This window comes from Mesoplodon bidens (genome assembly GCF_964165515.1).
Source record: "Mesoplodon bidens genome assembly, chromosome: 6".
NCBI classification, from domain to species: Eukaryota; Metazoa; Chordata; class Mammalia; order Artiodactyla; family Ziphiidae; genus Mesoplodon; species Mesoplodon bidens.
In genome coordinates, this window is record NC_138162.1 from 258,223 (window position 1) to 282,061 (window position 23,839).

The 23,839-nt window shown below is 48.5% G+C and overlaps 1 protein-coding gene across 1 annotated transcript in view; it reads right to left on the bottom strand.

The window, feature by feature from the left end:
- CACNA1B (calcium voltage-gated channel subunit alpha1 B) overlaps positions 1–23,839 on the bottom strand; it is a 197,155-nt gene that overhangs the window by 45,257 nt on the left and 128,059 nt on the right. The window contains exons 21-26 of the mRNA XM_081237354.1: positions 10,331–10,457; positions 7,488–7,617; positions 7,184–7,243; positions 5,933–6,039; positions 1,444–1,540; positions 69–229 (exon numbers count right to left, since the gene is read on the bottom strand). Of these exons, the coding sequence (XP_081093480.1) occupies positions 69–229; positions 1,444–1,540; positions 5,933–6,039; positions 7,184–7,243; positions 7,488–7,617; positions 10,331–10,457 (682 nt within the window). The remainder of the gene's footprint in view (positions 1–68; positions 230–1,443; positions 1,541–5,932; positions 6,040–7,183; positions 7,244–7,487; positions 7,618–10,330; positions 10,458–23,839) is intronic.

Genomic DNA, 23,839 nt, shown 5'->3' on the forward strand with positions numbered 1-23,839 from the left:
GGCAGGAAGGGCCCGTCCTGCCAGGGAGGCGCGGCGCTAGGGACAGAGGAGCCGCCCTGCCCGGTTACCTGCAGTCCCGCTCCAGCTCCTTGGACTCGTCGGTGCAGTAGAAAAACTTCCCCTTGAAGAGCTGCACCGCGATGACGGCAAATATGAACATGAAGAGCATGTAGACAATCAGGATGTTGAGGACGTTCTTCAGGGAGTTCACCACACAGTCAAACACAGCCTGCGGGGGGTGGAGCCATGAGGGGCGGGGCCAGGCCCGTGACCCCCGCAAGGGTTTGCACCGGGACCGGCTGCCTTGTGTGGGAAGCTGCCTGCGCTGTCCTCCTCTAGAAGGGTGATCCTGGACTGGATGGGGTGGGCAGGAGGTGCTAGAAAAGGTGCTGCAGGCAGGGGGGCCAGATGCCGAGGGGAAGCTGGTGCTGGGGCCGGGGTCAGGCCACTCTGCCAGGCCACGGGCTGACGCGGAGGGAAGGGGCCAGGCCGGGCCAAGGACCGTGCCTGGCCCCTGCCCATTGGTGGGAAGCGGGATGGGGAAGCGGTGATGCGGAGGCCAGCTCAGGACAGGGACCTGGGGCACGTCCATGAACCAGAGGAGACTCCCGTCTGTTACCACCGCCCGGGCCTCCTGTCAGGGGCTATCACTGTTCTCCAGTGAGCCTTTCCCTGCTGCCCTGGCCCTGGTTCCGGCTGGCCGTGCACAAAGGCAGATCCACGACCATCTCCCGAGACCCCACCTGGCACAATCCAGACACAAGCAGCTGTCTTGGCAGCGCAGACCCTGCCCACCCACCCCTGGAGCCTCCATCACCCCTGGAGCCGCCCCTTCACTCGCGGCTCTAAGCAAACTGCCTGCCGTAACCCCACATCGCTTAGGGTCTCCATGGCCCACGTGTCCAAGCTGCTCCGAACGCTACTGCACACAGTCTTGGAGGATTAAGTGAGTTTAAGTACAAGCTCAGCAACTGTTAGATTGCAGCACAATTCTAAAGCCACACCACGCTTCAGGGAACCCCTGCCCTCCCCGCATCTCCCTGTGAGCCCACCTCCGTCTCTCCACAGCCCTTCCCCCTGCACTACAGCTACTGATGAAACCCGCTGTCCCATCGGGCGCCCCTGGGTTGAGGAAGAGGAGCCTTACAGGACACTGCGGAGAATGAGCCCCCTCGGGGAGGGTCACAGAGCTGAGAGTCCGCCCCACGCATGCGACACAGGGCCTCCCTAGTGCGGGGCCTCCCCTCAGCCCTGCTCATCCTCACCCCATGCGGGAAGCTGCAGGGGACCAGGCCAGTTACACATGTGCACCCCACAATGCACACCTACATGTACGCGTATGCACACGCATGCACACACACGCACAATCTACATGTACATGTGTGCCCACACGTACACATGAGCGTGCACACACACACCCACGGCCCCACTCCAGACTCGCACCTTGAGCTTGGGCAGCCGCTTGATGGTCTTGAGCGGCCGCAGCACACGCAGGACCCTCAGGGACTTGATGGTGTTGATGTCTTTCCCTTTGGAGCCTCTAGAAGGGAGAAGCCACCCATGTAGACAGGCAGGGTGCACACCTGTGCCCAGAGGACCTGGGGACAGGGCAGCCTTGGCCCTACAGGCACCACAGGCCAGTGCCCCTCCCACTACGGGCTGCCTGCCAAGGCGTCCGCAGAGTGGACAAGGGCCGGGGCCAGGTCAGCAGCTGGTGTCCAGGGAGAGCTGAGCTTCTGGATGGGAAGAGCCCCTCCCCGCCGGGCCATGTCATTCGGCACTCCCACCCACAGTGGGGACACCGGCTTCCTCCAGACACCATGCTGAGACCCCCAGTGGGAATGAAGCAGGGAGGCCGCGCCAGGACTGCAGCTCCAGCCGGGGCTGGGCTGTGACTGAAAAGGTATTGCAGGTCAAATCTGATGGCCATGTCCTTGGTTTGGTTTCCTGGCTTTGAAGGCTTTTGAGAGTTCAGTCTGAGACTCCTTATGAAAATTTGTAACAAAGCAGCCCTAAAAAGGACTTAAATGATCAGTCACTCTTCTTGCTGCACTTATACAAATAATCAGGCCAAGTTTAATACAAATTAGTTTTACTGTGATTATCCTTGGTAAAAAAGTGGGGGTATTGTAAAGAGAAAAAAATATGTTTGTCCCTTTAGAGATAGTAGATTCTAATCCTAATAATTATCTTTAAGGTTTTGTTATGTACCTGTAAACTGGGCTGGGTCCTGAATTCCTCCAGTTTCCTCAAATATCTGGCTATGACTTACCAAGCTAACGTTTCCGATTTTCTCCCACCTCTCTGATTTGAAATCAGTCAGAACAAAGACTGCCCTGAAATCCCCTTGGAAGGGACTGCGCCAGGTCCCCCTCACTACCCAGATGGCAGTAGACTTCAGGGACTGGAACTTTGGATAAACATTTCACAGCTGAAGAAGCCCCAGCATTCCCTTCTCTGGTCTGATCCCCTACACTGGTCTCTCAAGCCCTAGAGCAGAGAGGGGCAGCGGGCCACAGAGGGCCCCTGGCAGAGCCTCCTGCGGGCCAAGCCCCTGCTGGTTCCAGCAGGCTCCATGCTGGACAGCTCCCAGGTCCCCAGCACGGTGAAGCTGGGGCTGCCTCAGTCCTGCTGCCCTGCCCCAGGCTCTGCACGCCAGGCTGGCTGAGGTGAGGACCAGCTCCCTCCGTGCTGCCCCCCACCACTCACCTCACCTCACCTGCCACCCACATGTCACAGAGAAAATCAATTTCCAAGCCTCCCTCAGGGATGAGGCCACCTCCCCGCCTGCCTTTCCCCTCCCCCTCCCTCTGTGGGAACCCAGAGCCTCAGCCATCCTTCAAAACAAAACCAAAACACCCCATCTCATCCTGTACAAATGCTGGAGACCTCCGAATCGAACTGAGAGGAAGAGAAGCAGCTGACGTGGACACAGACGCTTCGGCCCAAGATGACAGGTCATGACTTCACACTTCCCTGTCCGTTCCTCCCGTGCTGGCACGGAAACATCACACCCTCGTCTTTATCTCCCAGACCAGCACCAATGGGGTCAGCCTTTCAGACTGCTGGATTTGGCACCAAAGACTCGCACCTATCCCGACTATGTAGATCAGATCAGTCTCCACTCACGAGGAGACCCCACCAGCAGCACCCATCTTTGCAAGGCATTTAGGAAGGCTCCTTATTTCAGGGGAGGAGATTCTAGTCCCACATACACTAAAAACCTGACTGACCCCTGGCTTAAATGGGTAAACGTAGCAAACGCTGCGAATAAATCCATCACTTGGTTTCAAGTAAATATGCACAAGGAGTTAGGTTAGGAGTAAACATACACAAGGTGTGATCAGAAACCTCTCCGTAACTCTTGAAGACACTGCAGATTCCCCTGCAAATACCCTTAGACTCTCTGGCCAAAGTTGGTCCTAATAATAGGATAGCCCTTGGTTATCTTTAACTGAGCAAGAAGCTGTCTATGCTGTGGCCAACACTACCGACAGTACCTGGACTGGCACTTCCAGGGAAGTTGAAAATCAGTTACATAAGATCATGGAGCCAGCTACTTGGCTCAAATGTGTGACTTCTTCATGGGGTTTTTCTTTGATTGGTTTGGGTCTTGGGGACCATGGCTCCAAAGTACACTTCAAACATTAGGAATTATCCTGCTTATAATGCCCTTGATGTGTTTGTGTTTGTCGTATTCTCTCAAAAACTTTAAATACACGTTTGTAGCTGATAACCACTAAGTAAATGGTCTCCATTCTGACTGGAATGTCAGAAAAGCAGCAAAGGAAATGACCACCATAAGGATTATGACCTGGAACTATGGTCTGTGAATGTCACAGGGATTAAGCAAACACATCATGATCTATGGATACCACATCAAAGATCAAAACTGCAAAAAACTACACAGTAGGAGCTAAGAGTGGTGCTAATGCCCGTGAATAAAAAATATTGCCTGCCATAGCAGTAAACAAAGGATGTTGCAGCCATCAAGCCACCACATTACAGCCACTGGATGGCGAGCCCTGAGGGAGCTCAGGATGGAGGCAGAAAGCCCCCCTATCTAGAGGTCAGCCACCCCCTCCCCACAGGGCACCTCGGGAGACTCAGGATGAGAAGCCCAGGATACTGGCCCAGATAGCTCAGGTACATATCAAAGGAATGATTCAATGAGCCCAGACTCTTGCATTTCCCATATAAAGAAAAGCACTAAATCCCTTAACTTGAGATGCCTGGTTTTCTTTAGTTAACAGTGATCTTCTGACATTACGACTACCTGGGCTGTGTTGCAAAAGCTCCTGTGGATCCCGGCTCCCCACCTGCCTCTTTGGAGCCAACCCTCAGAGTTGTCTGAGACGCTGTGTCCCAGGCTTAAGTCCTCAGTTTTGTCCGCCAAATAAAACGTAACTCTCAACTTCTAGGTTGTGTATGTTTTTTTTAGCCGACACACCGAAAATTTTGATCACATCTCTCAGTTGGGCTGACAGTTTGATCAGAAGGCGAGAATTGTTTAAAAAAAAAAAAAAAAAAAGAGGAGGGGGAGAGGGAGGGAGAGGAGAAAGAGGAAAAGGAAGAAAAAGGAGAAGGAAAAATAAAAAGAAACAACAGGCCCAAAGTGGAGCCACTTGCCCCCAGGACAGCGAACCAGGAATGAACTGCAGTTTCAGCCTTTCCCAGGAATGGAATTTCTGGACTTTCCTGGTCAGCACCGGTGAGGTAACCTTGCCTGAAACAATTCTTTCTTTTCTTTTGTTAATAACCTTGTCTGGCTCCCTTTCTATAAAGGCCTTCAATTTTGTACAGCCTCCATCCCGTACAGCCTTTCTACTTACTAGACGGGATACTGCCTGTTTCTTGAATCACTGAATAAACCCAATTAGACCTTCAGATTCACTCAGTTGAATTTTGTTTTATAACAATAGAGGGTCAGAGATGCTGGGCGTTTCAGGGAGGCGCTGTGGAAAAAGGAAAGAGCAAGAAAGCCCTGTCTCCAGGGGAGACACGTGGGAAAGTGTCTCAGGATCGCCAAGATCCTGGCAGCCAAGGTCACACAGCTCCCACCCAGAGCACGCACTGCCCTCCGGGCCCAGGCGCCCAGCCTCCAGCACTCGGTCAGGATTCCCTGCTCGCCAAAGGGGGGGCCACGCCCAGCTCCAGCCCCCAACCCGGCCCCCAGAGGTGAGGCGGGGACGTGTGGCCCTGGGGACATGGCTCCGGGCAGCATGCAGCCCAGACGGTGGCGGGAAGTGAGCGGAGGTGCGGCATGGTGATGAAACGGCCCACGAGGGGGGGCTGCAGCGTGCTGTGACGTGCGACAGTGAGGCGACAGGGGGGAGGCATTACCCCATGAAGCTCCTGCCGAGAGTCCAGCAGCAGGAGACAAAGAGAAGAGAGTCAGTGAGGAGGCCTCCCCGGGGGCTCAGGGATGAGCCCGTCCCTCCGTATCTGCGTCCATCTCTCTGGATCCCCCCCCACCTCCGCCAAGTCTCCCCACCCCGCCCCCCGCTCCACCCGAGCACCCAGCGCCCGCCTCACGCCCGCCACTGTGTAGGGTCTGAGGGAGCCCGGCCACAACAGGGCTGAGTGTCGCTCACTAGGGAGCCACAGAACATGGCGGAGACCCCCGGCTGCACCCACCCACACTGGGTGACCGAGCAGGGCAGCCGCGTCCGGGCACGGGAAGTTTTCTGAAGGACCCAAGAGGCAGACACCATAAGCAGAGGCCTGCCTATCCAATTTCAGAGCCACGCGGTGGGTCAGGGACAAACGAGCCTTGAGGTCCTCCCAGCCCCACAGCCCAGCCCCAGGCATAGGGGGACTGACTAGAGACAGCCATGGAGGCCAATGGACCCCTCCCTCCTTCACCCCCCACACTCATCACGGCTCTGGGGACTGCAGTCCAGCAAGAGTCAGAGCAGACCTGGGTACTTACGAGAAGGCAAACGCCACCAGGGCCCCACTGACCACAATGAAGTCCAGAATATTCCAGAGGTCCCGGAAGTACGCGCCAGGGTGCAGCAGCAGTCCCAAATCGATCATCTTTAGGGCAACAACACACTTCAATGAACAGAGTATTTCAGAAGAGGAAGGCAGAGCCAGAGCCCAGCGACGTGGGTAGGGGGAGGGTGCCGCTTCATGTCACATCCCATCAGGGGAGGGGACACAGCCCTGATCATGCCTATCATGAAAGGGGACACGGCTCAGGTCACGCCTGTCAGGAAAAGGGGTCACGCCTGTCAGGAAAAGGGGTCACGCCTGTCAGGGGAGCGGACACAGCTCAGGTAATGGCCTCTTAGAGCCTCAGTGGGTGTTTGGATCTCCATGCCTTTGACCCAATGACCCTGCATGGTCATGACTGGCTGAGATCCTTCCCGGGCCCCCTGCTCCTGTGGAGCCTGAGTGAGTCTCTCCTCCATCGCTGGGCTGCAGGCACACGCTGCCCGGAGCACGCTGCCCGCCAGACCCAGGAGTGCCAGCCCCGTGTGGCAAGAGGAAGAGCTGCCGGATTCTGCCCCTCCTGCAGCGGCACCTTAACGCCTCTGGGCCTCCGTGTCCTCGTTTGTAAAATGAACCGATAACGCCTCCCCCAGGAATTTGGGAGAGAACTGAAGCGCGTGCTCGCGTACACAGAAGCCGCCCTGAGTCAGCCCGTAGGCACCCAGCGCACCCGTGTGGAAAGCACAGGCCACTTGGCAACACCTAAAGGAGGGACGAAGTCGCAACAGCGACACGGTCACCCTCCATCTAGGATCAAACACTGGCGAGTCCTCAACACCCACCTGCCGTGATCTCTGGGCCTTGAGGCCACCGCCCTGTCCCTGCTCGCCTTCCTCCGGCCGAGGTCCCGGCCTCCCCCTCTGCTGAGACAACCCTGCACGGGCTGCGCTCACGCCGCACCGTAAGGAAAGCCTGTCCCCCTCCGCGAGAAGGGTCTCCATTAGCAGGTAGCGGAGACCAGGGCCAGCGCTTGCGAGCTCTCCTAAGGCTGACGTGATGCTGTGGCGAATCCTTAAGAAATGTGGCCTTGTGTCTCCACAAGACACAACCTCTACCTGAGGGCTCAGGTGCCCTCATGTCATCACACATGTGTGCATGCCCAGGGCACACTTGCCACGTGCCTCCATCTTAGTCACGAGGGGGATGAGCAGAGTCCCGGGGTCACCAGGGCAACCACACATCTCACCTTTATCACCATCTCAAAGGTGAAGACACCTGTGAAGATGTAGTCCATGTACTTCAGCACCTGGAACCAAAAGGAAAGGCTTTTCTCAAAGGCGAGGCCAGAAGCTCGAGCAGGGGCCGGAGCCTGAACGACAACCCATCAGCCTGGGGCCTGCGGCCAAGGGTCTGGGAGGGGAGGAGGGGAGGGGAGGCCAGCGTCCCTGTGGGAGCGCACCCCTGAAGCGGCAGCCCGCCCTCCCTCCCATCCCGGGCACGCCCCGCTCTCTGTGTCCCCAGACCCCCCGCGGCCCGACGGCAGCGCTCACGTTGTTCCTGGGTGAGTCTGTCTGCACAGGGTCCTCGGCAGCCAGGGCGATGCTGCTCAGGGCGATGACCACGAGGATGCCCATCTCAAAGTACCGCATGGTCACGATGTAATGGCAGAAGCGGCGGAGCCTGGAAGGCAAAGCACGGGTCACCTAAGGCCCATGGAGGGCTGGGCTGGCCCCTCCCCGTAGGAAGAGCTGAGCTCTGGGACGTGTCCCTGTGGTCGGGAGATAGCGGCCAGGTGACTGATGGGGACCAGATTCCTGGGAAGGTAGGTGGCGGGAAGGCTGCAGAAACCCTGGGCAGGGCCAGCCCACCACAGCTTGCAGGCCAAGTCGGTCTGGCGCGTTCACTACATGAAGTTCCACTGGGGCCCAGCCAGGCCTGCTCGTCTACCTGCTGTGGGGCTGCCGTGCCCTGGACGGGCTTCCAGCTCTGCTGCGGGTGGGGGAAGAGGCCGAGTACCAACAGTCCCGTGGAGAGCAGGTGCCTCTCGAGCCCCAGTGCTGGGCGTGGTGCCCCCGTCGGAGCCGCCAGAGCTGCATGTGTGCACCTGCCCGCCTCCACCCACCACTATTCTGCTCTGTTCAGGCACATTCTGGGCTGGGACACAGTGGTGAACAAGACACCGGTAAACATAAAGCAACAGGAGATGCTCAGGTGTTGACACACACCACGACTCAGCAGGAGACAGTGCCCAGGAGGCCGGCAAAGGCCTCGCAGGGGACAGTGAAGCCGATCCCGGAGGACGTGCTCACGGGGGCCGCCCTCCTGCCTCTGCTGGCTCCACCACTGCCCACCAGCCCGTCCAACCTGCTCCTCTCGCCAACGCGGAGCGTTCCCAAGGACACCCACGTCTCTCTGTCCCTGGAAGGGACTGGACTTTATGCCTGTGTCCTCCTCACCCTGACCACCGTGTCCAGCTCCAGCCCACACGCTCCCCGAGCTGCCCTTCCCAGGCCCCCGAGTGACCTGCCGGCACTTCTCCCTCCTAATGGAGACCCTTTTCCTTCCACTTCCACGACGCTCCATCTCGGGCCCTCTTCCATCCCAGCCCCCTTCCTTCTAATCAACAGCTGCCGGTCCATCTTGTGGCTGAGTTTCCACCCTCGCTCAGACCCCCAAGTCCCCCGGCTGTGTGCCACCTGCCAGCTTCCCCGGGCTCCACAGGGTCTGTGCTCACCACCCCCAGCCTGGCCGGGCCCCCAGCTGTCAAGCAGAAACCCTGGCTGCCATCCCTCACATCTCCACCCCCTTCCACATCTAATTTGCCATCAAATCCTGCAGATTCTGCCTCCAAAATTTCTCCCCAAGCATTTCGCTCCCAAACCCCTCCACTCTGGCTACCCTCACCAAATCACCACCATCTCTTCCTGAAAACCACGGCCACCTACTACACGGTCTCCCTGTCTCGTCTCCAGTCTTCCCACCAAAGGGCTCTGCTGAAGTGCAGTCTAACCAAGTGACCACTCACCCCCAACTGTTTACAGCCTCTCAAGCTTCTGAGGGCTCTCGGTGTCACCTCTACTTCTCCACAGAACACACAACAGCGCTGTCTACCTCTGTGCTTTTCCATGCAACTGTCGCTAGCTGTTCTGAGCCTGATGTCTTTCACTTCTGGACCACTCTAAGTTCTCTCCGCCCTCCAAGAATACTGGTTCCTCCCTCTTCATCTTAACTCTTCACCCTTCAGGTTTCACCTGAGATCTCTCACCTCCTCCAGGAAGACTCCCCTGACTCGCCCCACCTGCTCCAAGACACCAGACCTCCCTGCTTTACCGTCCGCATTGTACTCATTTGACGGACACCACCCGGTCGGTGCTGGAGGCCGAGGCCTTACCTGTCTCTACCGCCATCTTACTCCAAGCCCCTAGCAGAGCAAGCTACCCACAGACGTATGCTGAAAGGAGGAACGTGGGGGGATGGACGACGGGGGCTGGTGGAAAGACTGCTGGATGCCCGGGGCAGGAGGGCTGGCTGGACACATGGGTAAAGCACGGAGCACGAGTTCCTCAGACCCTGCTGCGCTGCCCGCCCTGGGTGGTGTGGTTCCGCCTTTGCTCTGCCTGCGTCTCTGCCTGGTGGGCTCTCACGACCCCCCGCCACGTCTCTGTTCCAATCCACTTCGTATCAGCAGCCCCCACCGTCTGCATCTCCAGTCCCCGCTTTGCGCTTCCTCTTAGCCCTTCCCTCCATGAACCATCTCACACCCCCTCCCTAACGTCCTGTCTGCTGTCTGCCTCTCCACTCGCTTGTAAGCTTAAGAACGGACGGGGCCCTTGTCCGCTCTGCTCATGACCACGTATTCCCAGCACCTAGAACGCTGTCTGGCACGTGAATATTGGTTGAGCTAATGAAGGCAGGTGGACTGATGAGTGGATGAGACTCATGGTGGTGTAAACAGAGGGGAGAAAATGTGCACAGACACATGACTGACTGTGACGCACACCTGCTGGCTCTGATGGAAGGTGGGCGGAGGGCAGCACATATGCACGACGGATGTAAACTGGGCGTGTGTGTGCAGAGGTAAACTAAGGCTGCAGTGGGGGTTAAGAACAAGGCCCTGGGACCAACCGTCTGGGTTCAAATCCCAGCTCCACCACTGAGATGGACGGGCTGTGTGTCTGGACGCCGGCCTTCCCTGTGGCTTCGTGTCCTCACCTGCAGAGTGAGGTGTTATAGTACTGTGTGCTTTGTGGGATGCTGTGGTGATCAACCACGATATTGATGCACGGAAAGGAGCAGGTCACAGCTAGCACTCGCTGGTAGCGTGTACACATGGATCGTGGGCCATGGACAAGAGGACGGCACAGGCAGGACACGGGCTGGTGACAAGACTCACAGGTTGGTGGGGCTGAAGCAGAACATGGAGCTGTAAGGGACGATGGGTCGGGGGCCGCTCCTCATCACATCGTCAGCTTCCACCTCCTTCTTCCCTTCTGCTTGGCTTTCCAGGTCCACGTTACCCCCTGCAAGGACACGAAGCCACCAAGTTAGGGGTGTGGCTCATAAACCCACATCACGCAGGTCTCGCCCCGGGGCGACAGACACTCTCCCAGCTCCAACCCCACAGGTCTTCGTGGACCCACCCAGGGAAGGGCGTGCGGCTAAGAACACAGCTTCACATGAGGCCCCTGCGATCCCAGCCAGGCCGCCACTGAGGCAGACGACGGCAGGGGCCGTGCCAGCGCCGAGGACCTGGGCCATCTGCCGCAGAGACCCAGAGGCCCTGCCTCACCTCTCCCTTCACCAGGGTCACTAGGGGAGCAGCACCAAGCCCAGCGGGCGTCCCTGGCTGTGGACTTCTCTGCTTCCCTAGGGGTCATAAATCTAGATGTTCTAAGAACATCAAAGCCGCCTTCAGCCCCAGAGACCAGGGCCAGTAGGTTCCCCCATCCCAGTTCAGGGCTCACCCCTCGAGAGAAGGCATCCCGGGCTGCCTGGTGAGAGCTCCTGCTGTCGCTGCAGGGGTTTGGGGCGGGGCCAACAGGGCAGCGAGGAGAGGGGCCGGCCTGGCCTGAGGCCGCTCTCCTGAACCTGCCGGTCAGGCCTGACCCGCCGCACAGGGCCCGCAGAGGACACTGACTCAGGGAGGACACGGGCACTGCCGTCGCCCACACACCCACTTGGCCCTTCCTCCTCGCTCTTCATCCCCCCTCTTCCCTAAGGCCCATCCTCTGCGCTATCAGCACCCCCTCCTCCACTTGGCACCCACAAATCAAAGTCCCCAGGGCTAAAATGGCTGTGACCACTGTTTTTAAGTAGATTTTGCTGTTCTGCATAGTATGTTTCTCACAACACTGTTTCATTTTTAACTATCCTAATGTATGTTTCCATTCTTGCCGGTAACAGTTCCTGAGACCCCAGGGACGCCAGGGAGGACAGCGCAGTGACTTGGAGCCAATGCCCACTGTCCACCTCACTTTTACTTCTTGGAAGAAGCACAAAGGCAGAAATGAGGGAGGTTCCCTCCAGCATGTGTGAAGACGAAGGCTCTAAGCTTCTCCCCTGGCTGCTGGCCACTCTGAAGTCCTGCAGAGAACGGCCGGGCCAGAGAAAACAGTCTTGACCCGAACGTGAAACCAGCTTCAGCTACAGCAGCTACGATGCTTCCTAGAATGTCAGCTGTCACCACCCAGCACCATTCAATTCCTGGCTGAAGGCATAAATTATAGCATCTTCTAAGAAAGCAACTGGGCAATACTTATTTAAAGTAAAAAATTCTGTCTATTGATTTAATTTGTACAAAATTATCTCCTAAGGAAATCAAGCATGCACACAAACATCTGTATTCACAAAGGTGCTTGTTATAAGTTCTTTTACAATAACAAAAACTATGAAAAGTATAACCATAGGAGATCAACTAAGTGTGCAATACTTACAGGAAGCATCATACTATGAATATTAAAAATGCATACAAATAGTTTAAATGACTTATCATAAACTTTAAAGAAGAAGCTTATGATAAGGTAAGTTAAAAAAAAAAAAAAAAAAGACAGGCTACACACTTGTATATCCCAGATGGGCTCAACTATGAAAAATAACATATACAGGGAGAGGAAATAACACCAAAATAACAGTAACTGTGGTGATCTCCGCAAGGCTTTCTGATAACAATCTCAATTCTCTTCACTATACTTTTAACACTAAAATTTTTTTTCTGTGATTAGCATGTGTAACTTTTAAATTAAGAAACATTTATTATTTTAAAACCACAGCTTTTCAGACTCTTCCACAATAACAATTAAGCAAACCCAAGGACAAGTAAACTGGGAAAAAGGAACCAATATACACTGAATGAAGAATTTTTCTGCTCAAAAAAAGTGGAACAAAGATGCCAGAGCCTGGATGAAAATATTTCCCCTGAAATAGATTTACTACTACAACAACAGCAGAAATCATCAATTAAGTCAAAACAGACCAGGAATAAAGGGAGAGGATCAAAAGGAGAACTACAACAGACTAAGGAAATATCCTGTTGGAAGCTGTTAAAAAAAAAAAAAAAAAAGACTAAGTCACAAAAATTAATTCATTGAAACAGAAGACAATCAAGCCAGATGGCCAGATATGGGGGAGGGGGGTGGATAAAGAAAGGAACAGAATGTTCACTGAAAACAACATGTGCCGGGCTGGTCCAGGTGCTTTATTCTCACAACGGCACTTACTGGCACATATTATTACCTCCAGTTTGCAGATTAAGAAACTGAGGCTGAACGGAGGAATTACATTGTGGGGACACGATCGACCAAAGCTGGGGTGAGGCACCACATTAAACCACCCCCTCCAGAGGACTGAAGGGAGACCAGGCGGGTGGTGCGCTGGGCTTCCAGGAAAGCACAGGTAAGTCCTCTCTGACAAGAACATCCTCACCTGGCCCACAGAATCCCCACCGACCAAGGCAATCATTTCCAACTTGAAGAGAACTTAAGCCTAATGTCCCCAGGCATCCAACATGTCCAAAGAATTTCTCTCCTATAGCTATGTACCATCCCTGGGAGAACTGAAAAAGCAACCAAACAGTTCTTTTTCTGTAGGGCTTGATTATCAAACAAAGCCCACTTCAGAAAGGGTGGATTGAGGTCAGTCATATATGAACCCGAAACAAAAAACATCAGCAAACATACAAGGACCAGAAAACAAACATCACCCCCATACAAGGTGGGCGAAAGACAACAGAAACAAGTAATATATATATAACCCCCAATGGACTTCAGATATAAGTACCTTTAAATGAGGACTATAAAAGAACTAAACATAAATATGTAAAGAAATTTTAAAAAATGAGTCTTTAAAAAGTGAACAAGCAAGAGAAGTCTATAAAATTGACCCAGCATTTCCATGGCCTATGACAGAGAGGCTTAAAAAGGACTCATCCTCCTACTAAAAACAACTATAAAAGCTGAAAAAAATACGTAACTGTTTAAAGGCACAGGAACCAGCTGACACGGACAGAACCTGGGAGAAAAGGAGGCACGAGGCGAGCCCTGTGCACGTGGGGCCGTTTCCCCATTGTCAGAAGCAGAAAGCAACATGCCTACTGGGAGGAGGAGTAAAAGACCGGGGTTTGAGGGCGACAAAGTGTCTGGGAATGAGGGGCAAAATCCCAGAGAGGAGAGCAGGGCAGAGAAGGGAGCCCCTCTGTCGGTCCCGATTCATTCCCCTCCAGTCACTGCTGCACAGAGCAAGACAAGGCTGGTCTCTGCCAGAAGCAAAGGGCCCTGAGGAGGATGCAGGGCTGAAGACTTGATACTGGGTGCATATGCAAACAGAGATTTAACTTCGCTATCATTTTGCACTCGGATTGTTCTTGTTTATGTTAGTGTTCTGTTTAAAGAGTTGCATATCTTGAATAATTTGCTCTTAACCTTACTTTTTCTACAAGGCCTAATATTTTCAATGCATGGCATTTTCAGAAATGCATGCATAATGTTAGAGGAGGAAGGTCTGTACTTCAGAAAGACAGAAAATGATATTAAAGGAAGGTCTGCAATGTAAGAAATTGGTAAATCTATCAATAAATAAACACAATCTCTATAAAGTTGTTGGGAAGGAAGAAAATTTTCCTCTACATTCCTACGTTCTTCTGACTGGTCTAAGAATTAAACTGACGTGAGATTAACAGGAGAAAATCAAATTTAACTTCGTACATACGGGAACCACACATACGTGAGAGGGTCAGACAGAAGGGTAAATGAAGTATATACACCACCTTAAGCTAAGGAATGGGACAGGAGCCTGGGGCTTCCAAGGACAGGAGGGTCATTCATAGGTCAATATAAAAAAGGGCAGGGTTTTGGTAATTAGATGCTTGCCCTGCCATACAGATGGGGCCACTCAGATAACATTTATCTCTGGTAATAACTCTTTCCTGGGAAAAATCCCCAATTTAAATTCTTCTAGGTAGTTAAGGGAGGGGCAGTTGCTTCTCTTGAACCCACAGGGACTCGACTGCCCTTAGCTCAAAATAACCCTCCTGCAAAAGTGACACGTTCTGGGGAGGGTTCATCCTGAATGCCTACGAAGTCAGAACAATAACAATATCTATTTTGTGGGGGAGAAAAGGACCAAAACGCTGGATGCTAACAAGGAAGCTGGGGGAAATGTGATTGCAGCTGCTGCTCTAAGGTCTTAGAACTTAATAAAATAACTATAGATTTTGTTATGCATGCATGATAGAATTATAAGATAACCACTTAAAAAATAATTCATAGTTTATAAGCTAATATATAGAGAAAAATGTGACATGAAAGCAAATAAACAACCAATTATTCAATACTAAAAAGCAAGGAAAGGAGGAAAAAACATAGGAAAAATGGAACAAATGTCACAAGTCCAAGTAAACTAATAATCACAATACATACAAGCAGACGGAACCTGGTTACTGACTGACACAGATCATCCAGATGGAATTTTAAAAAATACAGTTATATGTAGTTTCCAAGAGACAAGCCTAAAATCGAGGCCACATAAAGGCTGGAAGTCATAAGATGGGAAAACGTACACTTGGCAAACGTTCATTAAAAAAACAAAATAAAACAAAACTCAGGTATATATTCACATCAGAAAAATACAATATAAGAAAAAATCATTATTAGAGTTAAAGTGGGTCAGCAGAAGATGACAAAAAGTTCAGCTCCAGTAAGACACAGCAATTTTAAATATACATAAAGTGGCTTAAAATATAGAAAGCAAACACATATATTTTAACATAAGCTTTTTTTTGAAAAAAAGAATAAATAAAAGAAAAAGCCTAACAAAAGAGATTCAGAAACACATAGTTACTATTTTAGAAACATACACAACAGTACTTGGTCATCTGTTAGCATGTTTCCTATACTGAACTGTGTGTTTCAAACTATTCAAAATAACTGCATTAAATATAGAAACTTAAAAAAATACACACACACACACACACACACACAAAGCAAGAGCTATCTACAGAAAGAGATTTCGATGCACCTCTCTTAATTATCGAGGGGTCAGTGTGGCAAAATATTAGTGAATATATAGAATATTTAGCAACACAACTAACAAACTTGATCTAGCAGACAAATAGAAGAAGCCAAGTGTTCCCCAAATTAAGAGAAAACATATTCCTCTTAAGCATACATAAAACATTTACAAAAGTCGACCATATGCTAAGCCATAAAGCGGTCGTAAATCTCTCGTCTCAAAGAAGACCATCATGCCGGTCATGTCCTCTAATCACAGTACAATTAAGTTGCAATTTAAGGCAATAATCAGAAACCAAAAGGTTAATTAAGATTCAAATTTTACAACTGGAAATTGAAAAATAGATGTTAAATAGTTCATGGCTCAAAAATTATATATCATAGGCAGTATAAGTGTGTCTACATAGAAAACAGCAGAAAAATTATTTAGAATAAGAGAGTCTGTTTGGCAACTCTGGCTGGACACAAAACTGAAGGACAAAAATTGCTTGCATTTCTACATGGTAGGGACAAAAAATTTTTAAATACAATTTTTTTAAACAATACTATTTAAAAAAACAGAATAAGTAAAAGGACAAAAGAAGGAATTTGGGGCAGTGAAACTACTCTGTATGATACTACAATGACACAGGTCATTATACATTTGCCCAAACCTTTAAAAGGTACAGCACCAAGAGTGAGCCCTACTGTAAACCTTGGACTTTGGGTGACAACGGTGCTTCATGGAGGCTCACTGACCGTAACAAATGTACCACTGGGTGGGGGAGGCTGACGGGGCAGGGGCAGGGAGTGTACAGCAAGTCTCTGTGCTTTCCATTTAATTTTACTTGGAAACTAAAACTGCTCTAAAAAAAAAGAGACAAAAATACAAATTTTTCAGGGTAACAGAAAAGAGATACAAATATAAAATCTAAGTAGTTAGGTAAAAATCCTATAATCTTACATTTGAATTACAAATGCCAAAAGAATACATGGTATATTCTTCTTTTTAAAAAAGAAAAAAAAAAGTCCTAAAAAGCCTGAAAGCAGTAAATATCTAGTAGCAATGACCACATTGGTAAATAATACCATTTCTCACCAAAGGAACCACAGCATCTCAGATCAGGTTCTACAGAAGCAGACCATGAGATGAGGGTCCACGTGCAAGGGACTGACTAAGGACGGACTCCCAGAAGGAACTGGAAGGGAGCAAGAAGGCAGACCAGGGCGGAGAAGGAGGCCAGAAGAGGGGCAGAGCTCCAGATAAAGTCCTGCAACAGCGTCAGCTGCTCCTTCGGGGGACCCTGGGGTCTGAACTAAGCCTCATAGTTGTCAGACCTGAAGCCAGAGGGCTGGGCTTTCACCTGCCGCATTCCTTTGCCTGGTGAGGGCCACCTGGGGGAGTCAACCCTCAGGGACTTCCATCTTCCATCCCCCACGTGTTGGGAAGCACCTCTAGTGGTCAAGGGCAGCCCTCCAAAGAGGAGCTGAAGGTGAGGCCACTGGAGGCAAAAGGACCCTGAAGGACGGAAAGGGAGATCTGGAAAAACAGCAGGTGTCCAGGACACAGGTCTCCTTGGAGAAATGGCCTATTCCAGGTCTGGGCAGGAAAGGTACACAATGATCCTGGAATGTTTTGTCACAGATGAAAGCAGAAAGCTGTCAAAGACAACAGGCTGTGAGAAGGTAAAAAAGCCAACTTTAAGGGGCTCCCACTACCCAGAGACAGGACAATTTGAGCATCAGAACAGTGAGTCCAAAGGACTGAAACACACCAAACACGTTAAAATCCAAAGATTCAGAACAATAATTTTGTTAAAGCTCTCGATGACTGTATTTGGAGTTCCTAGTGTACCAACTCGCTACTTTGAAAACTCATATGTAAAGGGACGGAATTAAGCATGTGTCTTGCTAATACAAATACAAACTGCATTTCAGGGTAACCAAAGAGTTGATGAGGGAAGTTCTTCCTTATAGAAAATGTCAGAATAATTAATGCAGAGGGAATGATAGAATTATAAATTCACAACTGAAAATGCCAAATAAAATCACAGATCTGGGTGACAATCATCAGTGCCCACTAGATCATTAGGGGAAAGGTTGGTGGAGAACCTTACAGTGGATGGATCGGGCTCTGCCCAAAGGAAAACACTAGATGGTATGTGGCTCCGGATGGCACGTGAGATGAAGCACGCAGCCAGCCACCTATGAAGCTTCCCCAAAGAGTTTAACCTGATCACAGTCAAGATCTGCGGTTCACAAACAAGGGTGATTTTGCCTCCTAGGGATACCTGGCAATGTCTGGAGACTTTTTTTTTTGGTTGTCATAACTACAGGGTACTTACTGGCATCTAGAGGGGAAAGGTCAGGGAAGCTGCTAAACATCTTAAAACGCACAAGACAGCCACCACCAACAAAATTTCAATAGTGCCAAGGTTCAGACGGCCTGTTTTAGGATCTAAATATCAGTTAACAGGAGATACGGAGGACAGAGAAATGTGCTAAATGACACCAGGATGCAGTCAACCCAATCCAGGATGGTTTACAGTTTCTTCAGCAAATAAATGGCAAGCAGAAAACAGTCACAGAGTAAAACAGACGCAAACAGATTAAGCTAAGTCAAATGAGCAAAGCTTGTTTGGATCCTGATTCAAACAGATCAATAATAAAAAGTTATTTTTCTAAAAATAGAACTACCATATGACCCAGCAATCCCACTACTAGGCATATACCCTGAGAAAACCATAATTCAAAAAGAGACATGTACCAAAATGTTCATTGCAGCTCTATTCACAATAGCCCGGAGCTGGAAACAACCTAAGTGTCCATCATCGGATGAATGGATAAAGAAGACGTGGCACATATATACAATGGAATATTACTCAGCCATAAAAAGAAACGAAACTGAGCTATTTGTAATGAGGTGGATAGACCTAGAGTCTGTCATACAGAGTGAAGTTAGTCAGAAAGAGAAAGACAAATACCGTATGCTAACACATATATACGGAATTAAAAAAAAAAAAATGTCATGAAGAACCTAGGGGCAAAACGGGAATAAAGACACAGACCTACTTGAGAATGGACTTGAGGATATGGGGAGGGGGAAGGGTAAGCTGTGACAAAGCGAAAGAGAGGCATGGACATATATACACTACCAAACGTAAGGTAGATAGATAGTGGGAAACAGCCGCAGAGCACAGGGAGATCAGCTCGGTGCTTTGTGACCGCCTGGAGGGGTGGGATGGGGAGGGTGGGAGGGAGGGAGATGCATGAGGGAAGGGATGGGGGAAACAGATGTATATGTATGACTGATTCACTGTGTTATAAAGCAGAAACTAATAATAAAAAAAAAAGTTATTTTTGAGATAATTGGTAAAATTTGAACTTGGGATAGGTATTAGATAACACTAAGAAATTATTATAAACTTTGCTAGGTGTAATAATGCTATTGTAGTTGTTAAATCCTTAACTGTTAGAGATGCTTACATACGCAGTTATACCTAAAGTGATTAAAAGGGAGAAAAAAAGTGAAACATGATTGGCAAAATGTGGATAATTGCTTTGAGGGTGAGTGGCAGCAAATAGGGGTTCATTATATTTGTGTCTCTACTTAACACTGTTTCGATTTTCCATAATAAAAAGGTTTTTATGTAAGCAGCCATAGAGAGAAGAGAGAGCCACACAATGGAAGCATTTGGACTAATGATTAGCTTCTCTACAGAAACAGCAGGAGGCAGAAGATAGTGGAATAGTCTCAAAACACAGAGAGGAAATAACTAACCAACTAGAATTCCATACAAATTGAAACTGCTTTCAAAAACAATGGCAAAAAGATTTTTCAGGCAGATTGAGAGAATTTACCACCATCAAACCTCACTAAAAGAAATTAGAAAAGATGTTCTTCATGCAGAAGGGACAAAAAGCCAAATGGATGATCTGAAATACAAGGGGTGATAAAATACAAGAAAAAAAAATGGAATCAACAGGAAAAATATTTTTAAACCAATAAAGAAATCTTTGCCAGTTGGAAATTCAAAATTGTACTTATGAATAACTAATGGATCAAATTAGAAATCATAATGAAACCTGGAAAAAGATTTAGAACTATAAAATATGACATTTCATAACTTGTAATATAAAACTAAAATAATTCTTAGAGTCAAAGTTAAAGCCTTAAACACCCTAGCAAAGTAGAAAGGCTTGTGTCAGAGCTGAGTATTCAACTAATAAATGGGGAAAGAGATTACAATAAGAAAGCAGAAGAAAAGAAACAATAAATAAGAACATAAGGACTTCCCTGGTGGCACAGTGGTTAAGAATCTGCCTGCCAACGCAGGGGACATGGGTTTGATCCCTGGTCTGGGAAGACCCCATATGCCATGGAGCAACTAAGCCTGTGCGCCACAACTACTGAGCCTGCACTCTAGAGCCCTTGAGCCACAACTACTGCGCCTGCGTGCCACAACTACTGAAGCCCACCCGCCCTAGAGCCCACGTGCCACAACTACTGAACCCACGTGCTGCAACTACTGAGCCAGTGTGCTGCAACTACTGAAGCCCGTGCACCCAGAGCCCATGCTCCGCAACAAGAGAAGCCACTGCAATGGGAAGCCCACGCACCGCAACAAAGAGTAGCCCGCACTTGCCGCAACTAGAGAAAGCCCATCTGCAGTATCGAAGACCCAACGCAGCCAAAGAAAAAAAGAACTAATGAAACAGAAAAAGATATGATAGAGAAGCTCAAGAAGGCCAAAGTTGAGACTTTAGTAGCCTATTAAAATGGACAGAACTTTAGGGGGAAAAAAAGGGTTTATCAAGGGAAGGAAGAAGGGAGGGAGGGAGGGAGGGAAGGACGGAAAGAAGAAAAGAAGGAAAGAAGGAAATTAAAAATGCAATGTGGGCACAACTACAAATCCAGCAGAAACTAAAAAGATAAGAGGCTGGCTCCCATAGACAACAGCAGTCACCCATACTTAGATTTCTCCCTACGTGCTCCATAACCCATGTGGTCGATAAGGAGAGGTGACAAAATCATCCACAGTCCATGCCTACAGCATATGGGAAATAAGAAAACTACAAACTTGAATTTACATGTAAGTGGGAAAACAAACCTCACACCTGCAGAATCAGGCAGGGATTGTACGTAGAAGGGAGAGTGAGGAGGGTCCTAGTAATGCTGGAACACAGACAACATCAACTCATTCATCCACAGGAGAGAAGCCCCCCCCCCCGCCACCCCCCGCCAAGCAGGGAAATACTGAGAACAGGTTTGAGACCTGCTAGGTCAGGGTGTTGCTTCTGGGGACTTGAAAGGAGAGGCCTGGAAAGTACAAGGCACTGGAGATGGTAACCTGGAGAAGCCAGTGAGAGACGCGACTTCAGGGGCTCAGTGATGTAGGGAAAGAAGAAACAAGTGTCTGAGGTTCAGGGTCCTCCAGAGATAGGATTTTATCACAGAATTAGAACTAGACAAACACTCCCCACTAGGCACCACTGAAAAAGAAACTGGGTTTCACTGTACTAAATAAGAAGGTGTTCTTGAACTAGAAATCAAGTAAGCTGCCCAAACCCCTCCCCTACTCTTCACAAAATCACATGTAATTTTTGGTCCAGGAGACTGTAACATATTTCCTCATTATCAGAAAAATGAACCCAACAACCATACAAAGCTTCTACATAAGAACATAGAAAGTAAGGATGAAAACCTTTCAGGTAATAAAAATACTCCACAAAAAAACAACTGCAAAGCAGAGGAAAACTGTTACACAACTTTCCAACATGAATTAAATATAATTAAACAAACAGTTGTTGATAAGGACAAAACACCACAAATCAGATTCAAAAGTTCAAAATAAAAATGTATGGATAACTAGGCAATGTGAGATGAGAGCTGACCAAACTTAGGAGAGAAATTGAAGAAAAAGACAAACATATCTGAGAAATAAAGTTAAGTAGAAAAAATTGTCTTGGAAATCACAAGGAGACAACAGATAAGTCCAAGGGAAAATAGATATGACAGAAATTATAGCAAGGGAAAAAGAATTTAGGAGTGAAATGAAGAATGAGTTTTCAGAAGGGTAAGAGAGAAATCCATACAGAAGATAGGCAAAGGAGATTTAACACCTGTATAACTGGAATGTCTGAAAAACAAAAATAAAACAATGTAATAGAACTAACATTTAAAACTGTAATCCCAGAAATTTTTCCTGAAATGAAATAACACCTATCAATTGATTTTTGACAAAAGTACCAAAGTAATTCCATGGAAAAAGACAGCGTTTTCAACAAACAGTAATGGAACAAATGGACATCAATGGTAGTGGGGGAGTGGATAATGAGAACCTCAACCCTTACCTCATGCCATATATAAAAATTAACTCAAGACTTCAGCTTCTGAAAAGATGGAATAGAGGTACTTTCTTCCATTCATCCTTCTAAGCACAACTAAAAACCCTGGACACCATATGTAAGGCCAACCTAGGAGGATTCTGAAAGGTGGAGAAAAGAAGGCAGATTTGCTGGTATCTTGGAAACTGAGGAACAACACAACAACAGGTTTTGTTTCTGGGTTTTTTTTTTTTTTTTTTATGCCTCATATATCCTTGGTGCTGGAGAAGCCAGCAACCCAGAATGCCAACAGGAAAGATTTTTAAAGGCCAGCTCTCCCTAGTGACAGGACCAGGAAAGGTAGAGCCTAACCAGGTGGGAAATTTATAGCCAGTAACCACTCTACTAACACCACAGAAAAAAACCGCAGCCCTACTTCCACTCATATGAGCAGAGGCCAGGTGGGGAGCCTAGACCTCCACCCTCACCAGTCTGTAATGAGGTACCCAAAGTCCCTACTGAGGTGGTATCAGAGAGAGCCAAGTGAGTACAAGAACTTTCATACCCACACTGTGGTAATAGTAAGACTCCCAACCCACACAATATCAGAAAAGATTACATGGGTAGCCTGGACTTCGATTCTTACCCAGAGGTAAGGAGGCATCCCCTTCCCTTTATCTGCTAGAGTGAGTCTTAGTGGCAAGTCGGGACTTTTACCACCACCCAGAGGTAATGAGGTCAACCCTTACTGTGTCAATGCAGGCCACGTAGGGAACAGTAACAAGGCTTCCTCTCTCTCCCAGACAAGACGGTGTCAGTGGAGGCCCAGTGGGGAGCTAGAATTCCCAGCTCAGACCAGCTGGGACAAGGAACCCACTACCACTGGGTGTCAATGGAGGGCAAGTGAGGAACCTGTATTTCACCCCAATTTGTCAATAATGAGGCAGCTCCCCAACCCTCCCACTGTTGGTGTGTTGTCACAGCAGACCAGCAAAAACAGAAGACTTAAATAAGACTCAGAGGCTCATAACATAATATCAAAATGTTTAGGTTTCAATCAAAAATCACTTGTCATACCAAGAACCAGGAAAAACTCAATTTAAATGAAAAAGACACCAAGATAATACAGATGTTAGAATTATCTGACAATGATTTTAAAGCACCCATCATAAAAATGCTTCAACAGATGATTAAAAACACGTTTGAAACAAATGAGAAAAAAAATCTCAGCAAAGAAAAAGAAGATATAAAGAACCAAACATAAATTTTAGAAGTGAAAAATACAATAACTGAAATTAAAAACTTAATACATGGGCTCAACAGCAGAATGGAGGGCACAGAGGAAAGAATTAGTGAACTGGAAGACAGAACAATAGAAATTACTCGATCTGAACAACAGAGAGAAAATAGACTGAAAAAAGTAAACAGAGCCTCAGGGACCTTCGGGACTAAAACAAAAGATCTACCATTCATGTCAACAGAGTCCTGGAAAGAAAAGAGAAAGAGGGGAGAGCTGAAGACGCAGTCAAAGACATAATGGATGAAAATTTTCCAAAATTGGCAAAAAGACATAAACCTACAAATTCAAGAAGCTGAGTGAACCCCAAACAGGATAAACCTAAAGAAACTCATGCCAAAATACATCATAATCAAACTTCTGAAATATAAAGACAAAGAAAAAATCTTGAAAGCAGCGAGAGAGAAACAACATCTTACCTATAGGAAGAAAACAATTCGAATGACAGTGGATTTCTCATCAGAAACCATGGAGGTCAGAAGGATGAGGCACACGTTTTTTTCAAGTGCTGAAAAAAAAAGAACTGTCAACCCAGAATTCTATACCCAGTGAAAATATCCTTCAGGAATGAAAGGAAAATCAAGACATTCTCAGATGAAGGAAAACTAAGAGAATTTGTCACCTTCAGACCTACCCTAAAAGAATGGCTAAGGAAGGTCCTCCAAACAGAAAGTTATGAAAGAAGAAATATTAGAATATCAGGAAAGAAGAAACAAAGAACAATAGAAAGAGTAAAAATACAACACACTTTCCTTCTCCTCTTGAGTTTTCTGAATTATGTTTTACAGTTGAAGCA